Here is a 23062-nt window from a genome sequence, read left to right as displayed (position 1 = left end):
TTTTTCTTATCGAGAAATAACAGAAAAGTTTGTAAAAATGTTTAATATAAATAATTATCGTTACTTTGTTAATAATATTTTTTATAGTTTCCTGTTTTCACAAAAAAAGGAGCTAATAAAATTATGTTCAAAAATAATTACATATGAAAATCAGATATACAGACATTTATCGGCATGACATGAATACGCGGGTTGCTGATTCTCTGAACGTGTTTAACGAAATCTTAGCATCATGTATTGCTTATCAATGTGGGAAAATAGCAAGGGCTTTTACTCTCATTAACCGCATTACGTCATCACGTATTGTATATTAGAACCGATCGATGGTATCTCCACATTTATGCATGCCGGGATAAACTTGCGCGTAATCAGGTTGCGTGTCTTTCCGCACGTACGTGCGTGACTTTACGCTCGGTGTTACGGCAACTATTTCACATCGCCACGCAATAAGTTGCACTTTCGAGCATAGCTCGCACCTGCCTACTTTCCATTTGGCGAAGAAAGTAATCTCATTCCTGTATTAATATTTTAGTAGTTGAAAAATTTTTATATAAGAAGAACCGAATATTCCCCCTTTTTTTTTTTTTTTTTTTTTTTTACATAGCTGGGAATGTAAAACTTTTGATTTTCATCATAAATATTAACAGAGTGATAGAGAAAATAGTAATACTAATGTCGCGATCAGTTTAACGTAACGGAAATATGAGTAATAAACGGATGCGTGTTAATTGATGAGATGTATACGGAAAGGACTCGAAAACGGACCATCGAATGAAAAGATATTCTATACATTTTGAACAATATTGTCATAGGAAAAATTAAAAATTACACTTTATCTTTTTAAGTTACACTTACCCGCTATAAAAATGTGTTATTTAGGCTGGTATTTATAATCGGTTTTTATATTTAAGACTATCTTAAGCACAGTCTTAACATATAAACAAATTACAAAGCCATATTAGCACAAAACATTATTTAAGATGGCCTTAAAACAAGAATGAATTATAAATACCGGTCTTAATCCGTCTTTCCAAAGAGCATGAAAATGTCAAATTCAGATCAATGCTGGAAATCTCAGTCCCTTTTACAAAAAAGCTTCGATTTGAGTGTGTTTCATGTTAAGGGAGGGAGATTATAGAGGATTAAGAGAAGAGCTTCGCTTACCGGTGATGGAGGCGGTGGGAGAAATGGCGGACGGGTTGGCGCGTGGAGGCGGCGAAAACGCACCCGCCAGGTAACCACTGCGATCGGCAAGGGCCTGCTTCGCCTTGTCGACGCTTTCCTTGAGTCGTTGAAAGGTGCTGCCGCAGGTGAGGCCGCGGTACGGCCAGTTCTCCTGTTTAACGCCGGCCGCGGTTACACCAGCGGCGGCCGCGGCCGCGGCTCCGGCCCCGGAGGCTCCCTTTAATTCGAGCGCACCTGCGTACGAACAGCTAGCGCTGTCGTACATCACCAAAGAGCCCCTGCAATTTAAGATTGTCTTCTTGAACGCTAGAAAGAGCCATAATTATTGAGATTATTATGTCAACTTGTCATATTGAGGAATAGACTACAATCGATTAGTATAGTCCACCTTCAACTCGATAATAAGTCCTTAAACTGTACGCAAGTGCAGTTTCTTTTATTTTGGGAACATAATTGTATCCGCAGGATGTAAAAAAATTTGAAAATTGTATTCTTTCATTCAGCTACATATTAGGAAGAAGTCTCAATGAGAAACATCTGTATGTCGACGTTGACTCCGTTTCGTTCAATTGAGTACTTCCTGCTGAATATTAACATTGCAACTCTCAGAAATGAAGTTCACGTCGCTGTATGAATCAACTGATAGTAGCTGTCACTATAATAAGCTGGCATTTTTTATTGATATAAACTTGAAACTAGAGAAAAAAATGAATTCTATTATAAATCGTAATAAATAAAAGTTTCGTTTCACGTTATTAAATTCTTTTGATTAAAATGGACATGGCTAAAATGCAGGGTCGAGTGAAGCAAGCCTACGTTACTTTAGGTTGACAGCACTTATATTCATGCAGATACCACAGTTGGGATCATTAAAGGACCCTTGAAACATCCGGTAAAGGCATGATCGAATTAAAATAGATGAGCATATTATATGTATGCGCGAATATTTCTCATTTTACAATCCCACTGAAAGATGAATGTCTTTCAGTTATTATATTCAAACCGTCTTTTCATTTTTCTTCAAAATCAAATTTTTAACTTTTATTACATTTGACTTTATATTGAAGAATTTTCAACTTAAATATTCTTTTATTAGTCAACTAAGATTGTCTCTCCTAATCACTGGTATCTTTTTATCATTAAAATTACTTAAATGTAGTACGTTTTGGAATCTTATTTCGTAAGAGATAAGATAAAGGTTCTATCATGCAATCACTTTTTTTAAGTTCTTATCGTTGGATCATTTATGATGTACCTTGTACGTGTATTCCCGGGTTAACCGGTCAAAATAACACTTAATAGGTAGGTATATATACATATACGTTTACCTTCGGTTGCAGCTGGTCATGAATCAACCAAAGCTGCACACCATCAGGAAAACGTTTATTACATTAGCATTCTTATTCATCATTTTGGGTGCGATATCTATTAGTAGAAAACAAAAGATCACGTCGAATACGCTATTAATCCACAAGAATTAATATTTCATAGATGCTAGCTTAAATTATCTTCTTTATCTAATCGCAGATGCTATATTTGGCTTCAAATTCTATTATAATCTATTAAACATAGATATTTCGATAAAAATTGATTTATAAAATTATTCGTGCAAAATTACATAAAATTATTGGCGGAATTTAATTTACAAATGCAAATAGAAGATGCTTTCTTTACAGTTTTATTTTAATTCGTCTTGATACAATGTTTACTAAATCTTTGTACATGTCGCGAATTATATGCGATACTTAGCATTTCGTTATCGTTTTCTTTATAACGCTTCGAAGAGAGGCACTGCAAATATTAGAAACATATATTTGGGAGATATCATGTAACACGTAACAACGGAGCGCTTCTAATCGAAGTCGCGTAATCTAGAAAACATGCCGGGACGCCTATCATCTACATTTCATCGACGGCGCGGCCTCGAACTTATGGTCGTCAAAATTGCGAAAGCGATTCACAATCGAATTTGCATGAGACCCGTTACGATCGTATCTCCCCGCAATTCCGCAACGCCAAGAGCGCGGAGATAAGAGACTACCTACATATAATATTGAAGCTTGTCGTTTATCGCGAGTCTGCTTCCGTCTAATCTTGAAAATCTGCCACTTCCGCTATCCCTTCCCGTATTACATAAATCATTATTCAAACGAAATGATGCCGCACGATGTTACCGATCCACGTGTGATTCGCTCAAACACGTGAAACTCTTATCGTACTATTTTTAAATAATTAATCAGATAAAATGTGTAGATAATGAAAATTATCATACTAGATGATATTAATATTTAAAATATGAATTATCTAGACATTTTCAACTTTTCATATGGTTTAAACACAAACTATCGATTCGCTTTCTATTTGACCTTAGTTATTAATAGAAAGTTAAATAGCTACATTTATTTCTAAGGTTATCATTTTCTCATTAAAATTGATAAATGGATTTATATTGATTCATATTGCATAATAAGTACTTAAATCCATCTATATTTAAATTTATTTCTGCTCTTTCGTACTCGTGATTTAAATGATTTAGGTACTTTACTTAAAAAATTTTACACTAAGCAATTGATTTTGTATATTTATATTTTTCTATACTGAAAGAAAAGATTAACTGTTGCAGCAAATTAGATGATAAAATATGGCATAGCGTTTTTAATTGACTGCAGTAGCCAATTTTTGATCAGAGCAATAAATTTTTGGTTGCTTTAGCCTATCCGCAATGTCAGTACCTATAGGATATCAATTAAAAATGTTATGTCATATTCAGCCAATCTTTTCTTTCAGTGTATACATAAAACGACATAAATACAGGTATATTAAAGACAGGTCAATTTCTAATAAAAACATATGTTAGTAATATGACATATTATAGAATCATTCGAAATGAATTCTGATTGGAATTATTCAATTATTCCCTAAACTTCTATTTTGTTTTCTAAGGAATACGAAATAATTCCGATCGGAATCCATTCCGACATGCTCCATGATAGATTCCTGAAATTCTTTCGATAGTGTTATCTTAATCATAAAAAGTGACTTTTTCTTTATCTATTTCGATTGTCATTTGTTTACCTTCGATCACCGTGACAATTTTCGTGATGGACCTGTACACGTTTCACTGTTGCTGCGTTGATCGTTCAAACATCATTTTTCTGTGAATCATCCACTAGAATAGTCCAGCAGACAAGATGCAACTTTTTCCAGTTATCTCGAGTCACTTGTTATCGCGAAGCATTCGCTGACATTCGATCGGGATGGTTAAGGATAAAAGCACTCTTGTGGGTACGTCCGGATGTTCAACGTGTATTGAGGTCAATCTAATCACAAAACTGTCACATAGTCACGCTGTTCCGCGGCATGATAAGCGCGCAGCCGGATTGTCTTTGCGGTTCTGTCTGACAGTTTAAAAGCCGAATCGAGCGATCGATCGTCGGAGATACTGTAGTTTGCGGACTGCTTGGGCGGTCGCCATTTTTACGCTACTGAGAATTTATTTACTATAGTGTACTATAGTGTGCCGTTCTCAATCAATCGTTTTGAATCTAATCTTTTTAATATTTTTACTATTAAGTTTTTATACACTGAGAAAAATAATCTGATTGGATTAAAATAGTAATTCTGAAGGAAAATGAACGAATCAGAATTTTCTGGTTAAATCTGCTAAAATTCTAGTCGAGATAACTAGAATTCTGATTGATTATTCTTCTGGTAAAAATAAAAATTCTAGTAGATTTTATCAGAAGTATTGTATTCAATCAAAATTCTCAACTAGAATTCTAATAAATTTAATCAGAAAATTTTGATTCGTGATTCCATTTTCAACCAGAAATTTTTTCAGCATAAATACTGATAAAGTTAATAAAATTTCCGCAAATATTTTAACAACGCAATAAGTGCGAGCTTTAAAATTTACTTTAATTGTAAAATATTTCTAATTCAAGATAATTTCTTTTTAAAATGAAAAAGTGACGACGACATGCAAATTAAAAAAGTATTTTGCTACATCACTTCGTATCTCTCTTCTCGACGGTTCTTAATATTTTATAGTTACCAAAAGTTAAAACCAGCGTAATATATCGAACTTAATCTCCAATACCGTAGATTCAGAAACCTCATACTAATTGTACGACGTCCATTGTCGCATATAATTCACACTCATTATATCGAACAAAACAACGTTGTGCCAGCGGGCCGCGCGTTCATCATACGAGATAATTACTCTCCTCAACGCGCGTTGACGATTTCCCTTCGCACGCACTCGCACGCGATGGCCGCGTAGTATTGTTTTCCCTATTCGCGTTTCTTCACGACATCACTTTCCGCGGGTTTTTCGGTCAGGTGTCCGATACGGAGAAGGCTGGACCGCGATATCAAGAAGAAGGTACTCCGGGCAGGTTGTCTCGCGCAACTGTGGCCGCCGCGGGCAGCAAATTGCCTGCTTCCGGGCCTCATTACATCACTCTGTTACTCTGTTAACGCTCGCCGGAAACCCCTCTGCCTACCTCGTCTAAACTCTCGTCTCGCATATATATGTATATATATATCTACACACACATATCATTTAAACGCATCGTCGCGAACGCGACACAGGCGCGCGATTGCACGCGAGAGGGAGAAAAAGCCGTCCGAGACCACCGGGAAAACGCATCCCGATGTCGTGTGAAAATCATGTCGCGACGCTTTATTTCCTGTCAAAGAAATCCTCGTCAATAAATTAAAAATCAATTCCTCAGTAGAAGATATTCCTGTTTCAAGTAAAATAAAATGCGATTCAATAAATCTTAAAATCAAGAGAATTCGCAAGAAATAAAAAAACAACTATTTCTATAGAACATTTTACACGTAATTAAAAGAAATCGTATTTATGTGCAATAAAATTATGGTGATATTATAATATTGAGTCAATTAATGCAAAGTAATTAATTTTTTTCTTCCTGCATTGTAGATCTTTGAGAGCATAAATAGAATTAAACAGAGGAACTGAATTATATATTTTATACTACAAAATCATTTTAATCATTCACATTTATTCCTCATACAAAAACCGGAAGCAGAATTATTTTATTTTATAAACAAAGATGAGTCCTATATAAGCTCGAATAAAATAATACTATTGAAGAATATATTTGCTTTGATAATACAATGAAATTATTTACACAAGTTTTGCGAGCATCCGAATTATATCGAAATGTGCGATTTTCTCATTAAGAATGTTCCAATCATAAATGACGTGTGTATATAAAATCATGTTTCTTCACATGCGTATGAAAATTTTGCATTTTACTAAAAGAAGAAAAAAAGAATATAAACGGCGATCGCGGTGCGTAACGCACTAAAGCAAGGGGACGACGTAGGACGGTCGGTGGACACGCGCGGTAATTTCGCGTTGGTCAATGCGTGCGCTCGCCGTTTAGCCCGTAAAACGTGCGTGGCGACAGACGCGGAGACGCGTCATGCGTAAGACTCCGTCAACGGAATTATAAGGCCACGTTCCGCGATGCCGAAGTGCTTCCGTTCGCGCGAATTGAATTCTCGAACCTGCTATCTACGCTACTATAATCTACTACTATAATTAATACATTTAAGTATTTTGAGTTTGTGTAAGTATACTTTCAATAGTTTAATTATGAATTTATTATACATTATTCTTAGAAATTTTGGTATCTTTGCTTATCACATTACGTAATTCAGTCATCTTTTTGTGAATAGTTATTTGCAATAGAGTTACTACGATTGAACGAAGCTTGGAATTTTAACACGAGAAAGAAAGTGATTATAAATATAAAGATTAATTAAATATGTTTAAATTTTTTAATTTAAATTATATTTATAAACTTCTCCTAATTAAAAGTATCAGAAAATTAACACGATAAAAATAAAATCTTTATTATTTTACGTTTGCAAGATTTATCACAAATCTCATTACAATTTCTGTTCTAAATTCTTATTATTTCAATTTAAATGATAACATGGTTTAAGAGTTTAAATATAATAGCAAATAATTAATAAACAACCAAGCAAACAATTTTTTCGATTTCTTTCTTATATAATATTTTAAGATCTGCAGTTTCTACGATTAGCGTTTTAAAAAGAGGATGAGATACAAATTGATCGAATAACTAATACATGAAACAGATTATTAATTAATACTGATGTGATACAGTAAGAAAAAAAAGATACAAATCTATTTTTATTACTGATACATCAAATGCTTAATACATTTATGATAGATTGATTAGTTGAACATTAGTTGATAAATTTGTAGATAAATACTAAATATCGAAGAAAACGCTCGTAAAATCGCCATAAATCCGCGTATAAACAATGCAAAACGATCGCGGTTGCTTTCGGTGTTATCGATATTGTTCCATCGGCGAGAGGTGCGACGGAAGCGCGCGGCCGACAATCTTCGGTTTCCTCTTTTCGGGATGTTCTTCCCCATACGTTTCTCCAGCGCGTAAAACGCTCCGATATCTGCCGCACTAATCGGAAAAACGAAACATCAGATACTTACCGTCAATGCGGGGGCCTACGTAGTATCTTGTCCAGTACTGTCACTGATCCAATTCAATTCCCCGAGATATCTCCCTCGATCCCACCGACAATATATATTCGGTGGATCGCGATTCTCGCGTTTTATCTCCACCGGCAACGGCCTCCTAAGATCTCCTCGATCGTTCCAATATCTTCACGTTCACTTTAAATGTTCACTGTGACGTCCGGAAAAAAATCGAGAGGGATCATTGACTGCGGAACCGACACTGAGAATCGCGACGGATGAAAAGCGAGTAACATGCGGGGGAGGGTAGGTACATGTACTCGCCACAGCGTGGATGTCTCTTCGCGGGGATTACCAGAGCGGTGACTTCGGTTCGATCGCTCGTTCACTCGCTCGTTCGTTCGCTCGCGGGGATATCCCGAGAGTTTGTCAGCGCGCGTGGACCACCGTGGCAGACTCGGTTGCGGTACGACGGACGCACATTTGGCAGCGTCGTTATCAGTCGCGGTCCGACGATTGGCTGTATCGGAGCCTGCGCCGGTACGTCCTCCGCGGGGGGGAAAAAGCGAGCCGAGCGAGAGGGAGACGGAAAGACAGAGAGGTGAGGGTGGACGACGAGGGTGGAGAACGGAGAGGGAGAAGAGGATGCGGGGTAGATTCCCGCTCTCGCCCCCGGACACGAGCTCTCCGACATGGAGCGGCTCCTTAGAGGCGGGATCATCCACCAGGCTGCTCCTTTCTCTCTCTCCCTCTCTCTCTCCTCCCTCCTCCCCTCTCTCTTACTTACATACATACATACATACATACACTCTCCTTCTCTCTCTGCTATCCATTCTCCCTCCGTCTCTCTTGACCGTCTTTCTCCACCCTCGTTTCGCTACTGTCTCCTTCGGCCTCACCCCGCTTCGCGCGTTAGAAGAGCGTAGGTGGGAAACGTGGCGGAAGGCTTCCCGCGGAGCGTCATATGAGACGCGCGCGATATTCCACGGTGCTTTTATTATTATTGATGCCGTGGATACTGGCGTAAGCATGATAAGCACCCGCAGAGACGAGCGAGAAATGGATTGACGCCGATCGCGCGGTGCGTTGTCATGAGTTGATCGCGCCCGACATCAAGCTTGTGAAGTAACCGCGCGAAAAGCACCTCCTCCGCGCGGAAGGCGCTGAAAGGTAATAATAAAGTACACGTTCCTACACGTACTGCGATCAGATGCTGTCAATGATTTTCCGTAAGCGACACGGATGTGCTTTTGAGGTAACAGCAGCGAGTTATTTTGTGGAAAAGGGGTGGAAACGGGAGAGATTGACGGCAATGGAAATAAATTGACTCTTGCGATCGAAGTTTAGGCCGTAAATTAAAAGTTGCTAAAAAAAGAGATTGAACTTTGTATGAAATTATTTTTCTTTCGATGTAATTCGATCTCCTTGAGACATTTCCCCTTAAACTGTATTATTAGATATTTTATTGTCATAGCTTTCTTAAACTTTTGGCTTATATAATTATTAAAATTATAGTATTTCTTGTATAAAATATAAAAAAAAGACACGTACACGATATTTTAGTTATAGAAAATTAAAATGATTTTTAGATGCACTGATTGATAAATAAATTTTTATTACATAGAAGCTCGTCAATTGGATAAATTATATAAGTAAATTATATAGTTTTGTATTTTGCCCGATCAGAAAATCATTTAACATTCTTTTCTTTTCTGGGTCAATATATGTGTTCGATATCTTTTGTGATTTATTGTACGATGTAAGAATAGCATATAAAAGTGATGCAGAACAGAGAAGAAAAAGGTAAGCAAAAGAAAAATTAGAGAGAAGACTATTGTATACTTTGGAATTAGTGAGGAATCTCAAAGAGAAAGGAATAGAAAGAAATGGATCTATGCCTAGAAAATCATCGCGGCCATTGGCCGATGACACGGTTGAAATGTCCAATTTGTTTGATTAATATATCAGCGATATCGCGTGATCTTCGTGCGAGATCGGTTCGCCGTGCGAATAGTGAGCCTATCTGCTTGTAGTGAAAATTATCTGATCCACGCGGTGGAGTAACAACGGGGGCGCGACAGGCCGGACACGTGCCTGGTATACGATTTTCAAAGGGCAGCCCGGGCATGGGGTAGCATATATTCATACGTATCGCGATAATAATGTATCGTTATCGTCGCCTTCGTTAACCAACTCGCGCGCCATCGGCAGCGGCGTGGCGGCGGCGGCGGTGGCAGTGGCGACAAAATCAATGCTTTGATTTAATAGAATTCCGTTTCGTTATATCCCGCACATTGCATAAAATTCGTGACTTGTATGGACACACGCGTTCGAATGAGAAAAATTTCCATACTGCTAAAAACCATCGTGTCCTCCGCTATGTGATACGATAAAAATGAAGTTAAATGAAGATGTTTACTGAAGAAGAAGAAAGAAAATGAAATATTGTCATCACGATGCAACGTTTATAATTTGTTGATTCTGAGTAAAAAAAGAAGGATACGAACCATCGGAAAAACAAAAGGCTTAATTTATCTTTTTGAATTTAACGAAAAGTATGTATGTATGTATTTACAAAAGTATATATAATAGATAAGACTAAGTTAATAATTGCAAATCATTTGAAGAAATATAGATTGTAATTTATTTTTTAATTCAGAAATTTCTATATTTAATATAAATTAAATAAAATTAAGTTTATATCTTAAAGATTTTTCCTTGTCTTATTCTAAATTTCTGAATCCTACTTCTAGTAATTTAATTTTATATATGTATCAATTATGTTTACAAGATATCTGTTATAGAAAATGATAAAATGATAAAATGATAAAATTATGTTATACGTATAGTAAAAATGTTTATAAAATGAAGGATAAGAATTACAAGTTAGATGATAAACTATATTTTCACTAAAGCTTACTTCTATTCTTTAGAACTAGAAAATGATCAAAAATAAACTAGTTTACATTAATAGAAATGAATATAAATTTACTATTTAATTTATTATTAAGTAATCTATTGATTATTTGTATCATTAGCCAATTGCACCATTTATCTCTATTTAATTTCTAATATAAACTTCTATTTTATGAAATATTGCTGAAAAGTTGATTGTAAAATTGAAAAAGTTTCCTTACTTTAATATTAGAATAGATTTGTATTTACGTAAAAAAGCTTAATTCCGGGATTGTTTAAATGGTTCTATCGCAAGCTATTTTTACATGTACTTCAGACACTCTTAACGACGGTCATCGCCGTTGTTCCGCTTCCTATGACCGCCATGAATAATGTCGTACCTCTTCGTTCATGCGTAAAGTTTCCGATCGTCGGACGAGAAGCGATGTCAATCGTGCGAGAAACATCAATGCATTGTACATACGACTGATCGTGATCTGCGCGATCCGAAGTGCATTGTCATGTAAAAGTCTGATAGTTTTATTCTTCTGCAAACAACAACACGTCCGAGCCGCGCAAGCGAAACGCTTTCAAATACATAGAAAAGAACTTTGCTGAAATTCTTTTTGTTATACAATCGATTTTTTATAACTATATTTCGTAATTATATTCTTTGACTTTGAGACTTTTTTTAATTCTGGGCTTTATTTATAATTGTGTTATTTATAATTGTATCTGTAATTATTGCATTACTACACTAGAGAAATATTTTATAAAATATTTTGCTTAATTTGTTTATGCTCAACAATAACTTCGTTTGTCATTAAAAAATATTATACGTCTTGAATGAAAAAAAAATTGTTTTTGAAGCAGTCCTTTGTATACTTAATAGCAATGATATTTCAAATGATGATATTTCAAATAATAAATTAGATAACATATCTTTATATTTTTACCTTTCAAAAAGTATCTTTATTTTTTGACAAGCGGAATTTTTTATCGTTCTAGAATTAAACATTTTTCTGCAAAATATATATTTGTGAAAATTTATATCTCCAAACTTGGATGTGGTATGTGCCGCGAAAAATATATTGTCCTCGGCGATGTCTTCACCAACGGTAACCGCTTATCACGCACGAGGTTCGCGTATAACCGCGAGGACGAGTCTATCGGCGTTTAGCCGGCTTTCGTGAATGTAAACTAGGCGTTTCCTGCACGTATCGTACAAAGTGCTCGATTCGCTGGTCTTTTTTCACCCAGGCCGATCGATAATGCCATTGCAAACACCCTGTATGTGCTCGGTTAATGTTAATGGCAGGGGCCGGCTCGGTCGAACGGGGTGGGTTGCCCCTTTGCCCGTGAGTTAGAGCTTCCTGAGGCTTTCCTCGCATCCACCGCTCTACCCCGTCCTATCCCGTTCAAGTCTTGCTTGGCTAATGGTAAGGGCAGGAAATATCAAAAGTCGTCTCCACGATCGTTCTTTTTATCTTATTTTTGTCTCTCTCTTTCTTTCTTTCTTTCTCTCTCTTTTCTCTGTTTTTTCTTTCTGTTTTTATCTCTAGTTCTTTCTCCTTCTTTTTTTAATACAACTAGATACCTTTATAATACTTTACACACGACTTTCAAAAAACAAAAGATGTAATTTTGAAATGAATTTAAAAAAAAATTTTTTATGAAAAACTAAGACAATAATCATATGATGGGTATTTATGTTATTATAGTGGTCGAAAAGATATCTTCTTATTATATAACATTATATTTTATGCGAATTAAGTAGAAAAAATTAATAGATTAATGAGCAAAAGAAAATTTGTAATTTAAATGAAATGTGATCTTCGTAAGTTTAATTAATAGCAATATGGTAAATAAAACGAAATATATATATTTGACATACACAAATGTAAGGTAAAATCAATTTGATTTATAAAGCTTTGGTTTATAATAATCTCTTTTTGAAATTTCTGTATCTATAATTTCTACATGTGCAAAAACAATTATAACATGTTAATTACTAAATTACAGATTAAAGAATGGAAAATGAAAAAAAGATATTACAAATAATTTACATTTGATTTAAATAATAATAAAGAACTGGAAAAACAGGAATTTGTATTTTAGAGTACGTTGTTTAAATTTAGAATTAATCGATAATATATATATATATATTGTTTATTCTTTACACACTTTACAAAATAATTACCTATGTATAAGAAATATTTAGCATATTTATAATAATTATTTATATGTTTCGTTGCTACTGTAAGAAAAATATTAAATGCTGAGAACAGAATGGAAAACGATGATGTTTTTTACAGTGAACCTTAATATTACGAATTCCTTCTAGGAAGGTCGCAACGGGGTTAATACGCTTATCGTGCGCAAAACGTGATCGTCGAAATGATAAAAGAAAAAATGAATCTGACTCAAGAGAGTAAATGTAATCACTGTTTGTCACGAACAGCAACGCATTCAACAGGTTAAAGCAACACATTAAAAAGAACGCGAATTTATTCGCATGCTTAAAAATCTCTTTCGTATCTCGTGAATTCGGTCACGATATTTCACCGGGATGAACAGTACCAGATACCAGCGTATAAAATAGTAACACGTTAATCTTCTTCTCGCGTGTTCGTGAAAATAAATTACTCTAGAAATGCTACAGATTTACTACAACGGTTTTCTGACGTTACGTGAGTAATTTAGTCTTTTCTTCCTTGGAGGCGTTTATTAAGAATTCTCAGAAAAACCCTTAACGATACTTGTTCAAATGAAGAACCATAATCTTTTAGAATCTTGTCTATATAATAAATTTCTTTGTGTGTGTGTGTATGTGTGTGTGTGTGTGTGTGTGTGTATGATCAAACATTTTAATAGCTTCTGTTAAAATTTTATAGGAACATAATAATGGAAAAGTGTTATTTGAAAAAGTTTTCTTTTTCTTTAAACAACAAGAGATATGTATAGCTTTGGCAAATTAAATATAAGGCATCCTCAATTTATCGCATTTCTTGGGAAAATAAACTTTAAAAGAGGGCTAACAAAATTAAATTATTATACGAATAAATATTATTTTTTAATAGAACTGTTTCTTAATTTTTAATTTTAATTTTAAAAACTATTTTTTATCTTTTGTTAGATATTTTTTATTAGTTTTCGCATAACCAAAGCTGTGTAATATAAAATAAATAATTGAAATATTAAAATTTTTAATTTTCTTATGCTTCTAAATAATTTTTATGAATTTTATAATTTATACATGCTTCGTCTTTATATTATTGAATCATTTTCCTTGTTTTTCTTTCTCTTATTAAGTAAAAAACAGATAGCTTCTAAATTCTGTCATAAATTTGTAGGCGAAAAATGCATAAGTAAGTTTGAAACTTTGACAGATTTATATAGGATACGTAAAATTACAAACAGTTGGCCGTTTGTTAAGGCTATTCTCCAAATGTTCTCAACTCAGAGTGGTTGTCGCTTGTACTTTTGATACAAAAGAAGTGCAATTAGAAGCAACGTGCATATGAGACGAGTCGCAGCGGTGAAAAGACGTACAATCACGGCACGCTTCGTACGTAACGCACGTACGTAAATTTGATCCGAGGGATTCACCGATATATCGCCTGATTTAATTTGTTGCAATTAGGGCCAAGGGTCGCTCGAGCGTACATCGATGCGGAATAGAGGAGCGGAACACAAGGAGGGAGGGAGGGAGAGAGAAAGAGAGAGAGAGAGAGAGAGAGAAAAAGGAAGAGCAGTCTCCACCCGTGGCTCACCGCGCCCTGCTATTAATATCAGTTAACGACACGATATGATCACTTGTCTATACTCAGACAGCCAGCTGCCAGCGGCGGCCGTTTGAGCCGAGTCATGACTCGAACCATGTCGACGCTTCGACCGTGATTCGAGCTCATCGATTGCAAGCTGACTCATCGGGACGAACAGTTTCACCTCGATTCATAATTTCGCGAATTCTAATACGCAGTTAGATAATCCCATCACGGCTTTCAAATTAATTTGTGTTAACGCTAACTCTTCTCAGCCAAGCGTCAAATATTGCGCAAATGAAAGAAGATATAATCAAAGTAAAGAATCTATGATCAGAAACGTTATTTTACAATATATCTGTAAAATAATGTTTGTCTTCGAAAGACAACAAAAAATTGCATTTCTTAATATCTTCTATTGTACCATTACAGACATTAAAGATACTTTTTTAAACTTACGTTTGCGGTTGCTGATATGCCAACAATAGCAGGTCCGTTCGCGATACGCAAGAAAACGTCATAGGGCCATTATGGCAGTGGCATACGTACCGATAGCAATGGGCGATAGGGAGCGGGTTCTATCTAGCAGACATCCGGCCAGCATCGAAACAAGCCGACCGCGCGCGGATTACCATAAGCATTTATATATGCGCCAGCGCATTATACTTGCATACCCGTCGAGCGAAGGTGCCCCGTTGTCGACGACGGTAGCGCCTCGTATTAGGCGCGGGTACCGCACAGGGGATGCGTGTAGGTGCCCATCAGACCTGGCTACTTACTTACGTGTACCAGCAGGCCTCACGAGCCGCCGACACGCGAGCCTGATTGACTTGTAGATGAGGCGACACAGTCGATATACTCCGGACTCTATACCGTCCGGCCTCTGGAAATGGCCCCCTGGCTGCCACCTACTACCATCGCTGCCACCCCCATGATTCCATGGTTCGCTAGCAGGAATTCCCGTGGTCGGCCCATGGTTGCATCGCGTTCTCGTCCTCTCCCTCCCTCTCTCCTTCCCTGTGATGCTTTCCATCCCTCGTCTCTGGAGCGTTTCTCTCGCTCATCGTTCTCTCGTTCTATTTGACTCTCTTTTTCTCTCTCTCTCTCTCTCTCTCTCTCTCTCTCTCTCTCTCTCTTTTTCACCCTTTTTATCCGCTCTCTTCGCCCTCTTTCCCAGTCACCGACCGTTATCTAGTTAATTAATCTCCGCCGACGACGGTAGTCGACTAGCGGGGCGGTAAAACTCCCACCGTCGCTGCCGCCGTAACGAGCCGCGGCGACGAAAGTGTCGAGCGGCCACAACCACCCCGTTCTCCGGCACTCCGTTCGCTGGCGTGGCGTTACCCTTCTTTCGTCGGGAAATTTTAATTACGGTGAAAGAAAAACGGACAGGCCTCGTTAGAGTCCGAACGAGTATAGAAAGTTAGTTAGATTTTCGAGGGAGTTCGGAGATTCATACGATGGAAAAGAGATATCAATCGAATGAAGTATGTGAAGTACGTGATCTTGAGATTTTAATGATCCGTATAATTTAATTACTAAAACAGGCTCGTGCGAGTAAAATAACTGAATCAGAAATTTAGATGCTTTAATTATATTTTTTTTTGTTTGCATTATCTTTAAGATTCACATCAGATAATTAATAGTAAGAATGATTATAAAGTAGTTAATTCCTTTAGATGGTTCCTTGGATGGTTCTAAAAAAGACAAACAAATTAAAATTATTTAATAGTTAATTTGGAAAAGATTTTGCTTCAGTAACAAATTTAAACGTAATGTTAATTTTCAAGAGATGTAATAATAAAAGCAAAGTAAAAATAGATAATTTTACATTAAAACATCTTTTAAAAAGGGTTTATATTTGAATAATTAAAAATCAATATGTTGTCTTATTAATATTTAAAATATTTTATATTTAAAAGAAACATTTTTTTAATATGTAGTTATGTACATATATCATATCATTATTTTCATGAATACAGATATTAACAACTTTGAGAAAATTGATTGATCGTATTATCTGCAATCTTTTCGTTATTCTTCAACTTTGCGATAGCATTCACACTTCAATATTCATATTCCTTCCGTTGGTTGTTGCTTCGAGTGTATAAATGGTATAATCATTTTGAAGATATATCAGTAGAGCTGTAGGTAATGACTGGAGTAAAATCAGACCGACTGTGTACAGACCAACCCTAGGCAGTTACCTGCAGTATTCATTACCCTGGGGTAGCAATTTATCGATCTCAACTTCAACAATGGTTGGTCTACCGATCGGATAGTTAGAACTAGAATTTTGTCCACGGATAGTGCAAACAACTAAGTTTCTAACAATTCCAATTCTGAATATCTTTGAATATTATAGACTATTGTATTAAAAATGCATCATTTTCTCTCTCGTAAAACGCATGATTATTTTTTAAGTAAATAATTAATAAGATCTTTAAATATAAATATATTTAATAAAATGTCATGAGTCTGATTTAAGCCAGGGAGCTTCTACTGTTTGCTGTAATTTTACTCAATTATATTACAACTATAATATTAATATCAAATTATTATAGTATATAATACTATTAGACGCAATAATCTCGAGAGGAACAGTTACCTCCATCAACATTTTACCTTTTAGAACGAGAATATCGATTTGCGAGAGCATCCCCAAGCCTCGACGTCGCTCGCACAGATGTCCGTGAACGTCGTCGCTGCGGTTGACGTCGCCGCCGCCTCCGCCGTCGACGTCGACGCTAGGCGTCACGACGGCGTCGGCAGCGGCGGTGGTGGCGCACACGCTGCTCCCCCTGATGCGGGGTGGGCAAGTATTGATTGGTCGCCGTGGTCGCCGTCGTCGTAGGCGCCGTGCAAAAGGGTGGCGGAATCGCCAGGCGCCATCACGCGGGCCCGCCGCGACCGTGTCGTCGAGAAGGACGTCCAGCCAGCGTCCGGCCGCGGTCTCGACTCGCCGAAAAGATGGTCATGATGGCTGGCATGGACGACCATGAGCGCAAAGTCGTCCTCGAGTTCTGTCACCTGCTCGAGAAGAGCAAGCAGCTGTTCAACGGGCTGCGCGACCTGCCGCAATACGGGCATAAGCAGTGGCAGGGTTACTTCGGGCGGACCTTTGACGTCTACACGAAGCTGTGGAAGTTCCAGCAACAGCACAGGTGAGTAATAAAGATAAGGGCAAGAAAAAGGGAGAGAGGGAGAGAGAAAGAGAGGGAGCGTGCGCGCGTGTATGCATCTGCTTGTGTATACGTGAAAAAGCGAGGGAAATACATAACTTTGTAGCGAGGATTCTTTGATCTTTTGAAGCACACTTGGTGTAACGATTTCTCGAATTACTTTATCAAGAGATAAACGTTTCTAAAATGATCCACTGATAAGGGATAAACAATACGTGCCGAATATCTACAGTGTGGAAAATCATATATTAATTCAATTTCATAAATTTGCATGTGATTAAATGATTTCTGTCGATTTCTTCGGATGACCTCCATGCCCATCCGCGATCTCTCACGATCGAGTAGAAACAAGCACATTTGGCACGACAGTGGTGGCGCTCGGTGAGGCATGCCGCAAGATTATGACCATCGTAGAAAATATCGTACGGTATCGTTCTTGGCGTTTTGATGTAGAGTACGATATATAATTTTAGCACGCGAACGTTCGCGATACCGCAGCATGATATCTGATCATGTTTCGCGGGTATCACGGCGACTGATCCAGATGATGATGACGAAACAAAGGTCTGCGTGGCGAGGTCCACGTGACCAAGTCCTCGTGTGTTGCGCTTTAGACTTTGTATCTGTTCGCCAGTCAGTCTCATGAGTTTGCGTTAGTATGAGATCGAATGAATCTCATTTCCGTTTACATAAACTGGTTGATATTCTTACAATAGGACAACTCAATTTCCGCGCATCGTATTGAAATGTTACATATCGGCGGAAAAAGTTTTTACTTGTTTTTCTCACTTCTGTCATTACTTCATTATACATCGTTGCTAATTACGTTATCGTATAATACGTACGTAATAAGCGGATCTTCAATAAAGCAAACAAGAAAGAGAAGCAAACAAAGAAAGTCTTTTAGTCTCCGTTCTTTCTGAACTCTATTAATGTTTCTAATTAGGAATGTTGCGTGTATGCGTATATGTGTATTATAATTAATATTTATTTTATTGTTAATTTTTATATATTTATTTATTTGTTTGTTATATATATCTATTATTGTATACATTTATTTTATTGTTGGAGATATAAAGTAAATTGCATTTTGATTTGACGACTGATTTTTTAAGTCATATAAGTTTATTGTAATATTCAAATAGATTATTCTTGATTTAAAATAAATATAAGATATTTAAAATTACTAATTTTACTTTGTTGTAAAGTATTACATATTCGCAAATATTCTTTCAAGAAAAATATGTTCCTAAAAATCATCTCGTAATAATTAATCTATAAAAATATATTTTGTTATAAACGCCAATGTTCCCAAAACACGCATTTTTCGGAAATGATAAAAAGGACTATTGACAATAAAAACCTTAATTTTAATTCAACTATCTATATACAGTAGACATAGAAGAATATGGAAGAAGTCAATTTTTAGATAATAATTCGACGATTAAAAAATAAAAACAGCACGCTTATGTACAATTTCGCTTTGTTTTTAGAACGATACTGGACACGAAGTACGGCCTCAAGAGATGGCAGATCGGCGAGATCGCTAGCAAGATCGGCCAGCTCTACTATCACTACTATCTACGTACTAGCGAGACGAGCTACCTGCACGAGGCCTACTCGTTCTACGCGGCGATACGCGGTCGCGCCTATTACAGCCGCGCTGCTAAGGAGGACAGGAGCGATCTGATGGTGAAGAAGCTTAGGTATTACGCCCGCTTCATCGTCGTCTGCCTCCTGCTGAACCGTATGAAACTTGTGCGGGAGCTTGTGCAGGAGCTCGACGCCCAGATAGCCGATTACACCAGCACCTACGAGCCCGATGATCAGCTCGAGTGGAACCTCGTCCTCGACGAAATTAAAGCTTTCGTCAAGGCCGAGTCCGCGGTCGGTGTCCTGCACTCGGATTCAAACCCCATCGTGCTGACCCACAGGCTCGGTCCACAGACCTGCCCGCCCGTCGAACGATCGCCACCCATGTGCCTATCTCTCCAAGAGATCCTAATAGTCGGCAATTGCGCCGATCAGGTGAAGTTCAGTGAGTTGTCAATGGACATGTTCAGAATGCTGCAGACACTCGAGCGAGAGCCCAGAGACGATCCGAATCACCTGCACGACGCCTCGCCGGCCGGCCGGATGCCCTTTAGACCCGGGCCCTATCCTGGCCCGGAGAACGGCGCGCCGAGACGTGACAATCCGCACAAGTACCTGCTGTATAGGCCGACCTACAGCCAGGTACAAGTGTTCCTCGCAAGTGGCTTCAAGGAGCTACCGGCGAACGGCGCGTTACTGCTGTACCTGTCGGCGGATGGCTGCTTCTCTACCGTCAAGCATCCTGAAGAAAGTGAGTGTTTTATCGAGTTTCATATTGACGCTCTTATTGTTCGTTTTATCGCTGTGCTGTCGCAAGTTTATAGGCGTTAGACGTAAATCCCTTTATTTTAAACGGAAGATTTGCTGAAAATAGATCTTGAAGAAAGGGTGACATGCATCTTCTATAAATCGTGCATTCAATTTGTCGCTCGATGGGGCTGCTAGTTTTAACAAGCTATATTATTAATAAATTATCTCTATACACTATTTAGAAAAGTTAGAAACTTAGTGGCAATGCTTATGCAAACGTTTAAGTAGCTTTCATTCGCTTCGCTACCGAAGATGACCTATCAATCATAGGTCAATTAATAATATGCGACAAATACGCGAGAAAACGATATTTTTATAAAGAATAAAAATAAGTGATGGAATATAAAGGGGAGATAATCTTGATTGAAAAAGATTAAACTAAATAGAAATCGTTGAATTTAGATCATACTTTTATATGAAATTATTTAAGTTATTAATCTTATTTTCTCGTTAACTTGATAATAGTTGGTATTCATAATCGATTCTTATATTTGAAACTATCTTAAGTACAATTTTAAACTGTCATAAACCAATAAAAGAGCTATATTAGCATAAAGCGTTGGTCTTAAAGCGTGGTTTTAAAGTAAGAACGTATACCGTCCAATGAAAACTTTTTATTATAAATATTAGAATGTCCTTAATTAATGTAACATGTTCCACTCTGCGATTCTTATTTACGCATTAGATATTTTTACAAAAGAAAATTAAACACTTTACAAACGTAACATTTTAATACGCGAATAGAGTATTGATTAACCCTCTAGGAGTGTGTTGCAAATTTACAACATTCACTTTAAAATTAAATTTGGGATAAATTTGGGATAAATTCGGGATTAGTTATTCTTAAAAACTGAAGATACAAATGTATGTGAACTGAAAGATAATATTTCTAACTGCCAGAAAAATCATGCTGATATATATAGATATATATATCACTAGTGTAAATATTGATAGATTCTTTATTTTAAACAACTAATTTTTTAGCAAAATTGTTAGTAAAAAAAAAAGTTTTTTAACAAAATGATATCCTTTCTAGAGGGTTGAAATGAAAAATTATTTATTATATCAAAATACAGAGTAAATAACGATCACGCAAATAGTACAATACTAACATGCAATAACTTTAGTTATGCTGCAAAATTGTTGTTTTTTTTTCGATTTTTGTATATATTTGTATTACAAACTTTGTATTAAAGTCCGCAAATTATAAGTCCCAACTTATAATAAGTTGTCATTCTTGTCCGGACTTTGATATCGCATAAAATTATTTGGTTTGCAAATCGTTACATCGCGCTTGAGCGTTATCAATCGCAAGTATCGAGTCCCGCATTTCACGCCCTGCAATCTCCACCAAGTCCATTCCCGCTCTGCTTGAGCCGATCGCGCGCCAGCATAAACGGCGGTCATCCAAAAGTGACCACTGATACAGAACGGCCAGTTGTACAGTCATGCGGAGTTAAAGCGCATCACCCGCTCGACGAAGCTGAAGGCGTACGCGTGTCGGTCTTTTCGGTCAGTTTCCCCGGTCGGTAGTCCGGTACTTTGGCAACCGATATCATCGTGGAAGTGGCTGGCTGGCTTTCCCGTGCTCTCTCAATTGGAACTGCCACGACACGATAATCCGCGCGATGTCGTTGAGGCCGCAACCACGTGTTTCGTATACGTGTATACGAGCATCTCCTGAAACATCTCTTTGTATCGAACCGACCATGTAAAGTGTCCCAAATTGACTGAAAATTTTTCGACAGAGAAAGCGAAAGAGAGAAAGAGAGATTATTTAACAAATTCTGACTTGATTTTTGTAAATTTACAGAGGAACTGTTCTAAAAAATTTTTTATTCAATTTGAAGTGTAAATATGTCTTGCCGATTTACTAGCATCGTTGTTATCGTAAGAAAACAAAAAGATTTTCATGTTAAAATTTTTCTGTTATATTTTTATATTTAAATTCTTATGTTAAATTTAATTTGAATGTGTTTTTTATTTAGCTGTTTTACGCTCACCTTGAATTTGCAAGATGCATATTTTGTTCATTAATAATGAACGATAATAATGGAACAGTCATAGCAATTTCGAGGAGGGAGGATTTATAAATGTATATGTTCTTCTCGTTACCGTAGATATCGAGATCGGTTTTAAAAAATGCATGTTTGATATATTTTATGTAAAATGTTTCGGAAATTTTTAAAAGATTTGAAACGTAACATATTTGGAATGGCTTGAGAAATATGAACGAATGTCTAATTATTGAAAATTTTTTAAATGATTTATTAATGTTATTTTAATAGTAATTAATTAAGTTAATGTTTATTATATTCGGATAATGCGGCATGAATGTCGAGTCTCGAGGACGACTTTTGTTGTTTCAACAGAATTTATGTATTGTCTTCTTGTTATTATTGTGTCTTATAAATTAGTTTATTCCATTATATTTGCACGCATTATTTATGCTGATAGAACAAAATCAAAGTTACTTGCAATTTATCTGCATGTAACTTTGATTAGCCACGATTTAAAGAGAATTGAACATTACGCCTTAGATCAAGATTACATATCGGTTGCCACTGCAATGCGAAGATCTTTAAAGGAAAATAGAGTATCGTCTCAATATCAAGGCTGCTTCGTAATAAAGATTCGTACGATGGTGAATCTAGCTTTGCAATCAATATCAATGTATTAGAAACCAGGAGTCCATCGATTACAATAATTGGCAACATAAATAATGCGGAACGGATTCTACGGCTTTTGTTTATTGATAGAACTGCTTCGAAAAGCATATATAAAATTTTTAGAACTTTTGCTTATGCTTAGAATTAAAATAATGGTTGCGGTGAGTGATGGCAACATTGGGGAAAGTCACGTTTCATATATAAATTGCTATTCATGTTAAGAACATCTGAAATATTTTAGATGTTCTAAAACAAGATCGTTTGTAATACATTTTAATATGATGAGTAAAGTTCTGAATCATCAATGAAAATCAAACAGTATACATGTATTAAATAAATATAACAAAGTTTTTTTATATTTAATTAAATTCATATAATCTTCCGAATTCTTGAAATCTTAATTCACGCATCAATTACTACAATATTTGAACGTTAAAGATCTGAAAATTCTAAAAAAATATT

At 36.5% G+C, this 23062-nt stretch overlaps 2 protein-coding genes across 9 annotated transcripts in view; one reads left to right on the top strand and one right to left on the bottom strand.

The window, feature by feature from the left end:
* The window catches only part of Ets65A (DNA-binding protein D-ETS-3), a 63448-nt gene extending 53192 nt beyond the window's left edge, over positions 1–10256 (bottom strand). The window contains exons 1-3 of one of the 8 annotated variants that reach the window (XM_087406252.1): positions 5240–6988; positions 4261–4769; positions 1165–1463 (exon numbers count right to left, since the gene is read on the bottom strand). In XM_087406252.1, the coding sequence (XP_087262378.1) occupies positions 1165–1450 (286 nt within the window). In that variant the 5' untranslated portion in view covers positions 1451–1463; positions 4261–4769; positions 5240–6988. Of the gene's footprint in view, positions 1–1164; positions 1464–4260; positions 6996–7702 lie in introns of those variants that run through there. The other 7 variants (XM_087406253.1, XM_087406254.1, XM_087406258.1 and 4 more) reach the window with 7 other exon arrangements.
* The window catches only part of LOC105147920 (protein SCAI), a 48089-nt gene that overhangs the window by 22964 nt on the left and 2063 nt on the right, over positions 1–23062 (top strand). Inside the window, exons 2-3 of the mRNA XM_011059294.2 lie at positions 16979–17510; positions 19022–19872. Of these exons, the coding sequence (XP_011057596.2) occupies positions 17317–17510; positions 19022–19872 (1045 nt within the window). The 5' untranslated portion in view covers positions 16979–17316. The remainder of the gene's footprint in view (positions 1–16978; positions 17511–19021; positions 19873–23062) is intronic.

Source organism: Acromyrmex echinatior, chromosome 5, assembly GCF_024713525.1.
Source record: "Acromyrmex echinatior isolate Ae372 chromosome 5, ASM2471352v2, whole genome shotgun sequence".
NCBI lineage: Eukaryota > Metazoa > Arthropoda > Insecta > Hymenoptera > Formicidae > Acromyrmex > Acromyrmex echinatior.
The sequence above is the reverse complement of the archived record's forward strand: the minus strand, read 5'-3'. Positions and strand labels throughout refer to the sequence as shown.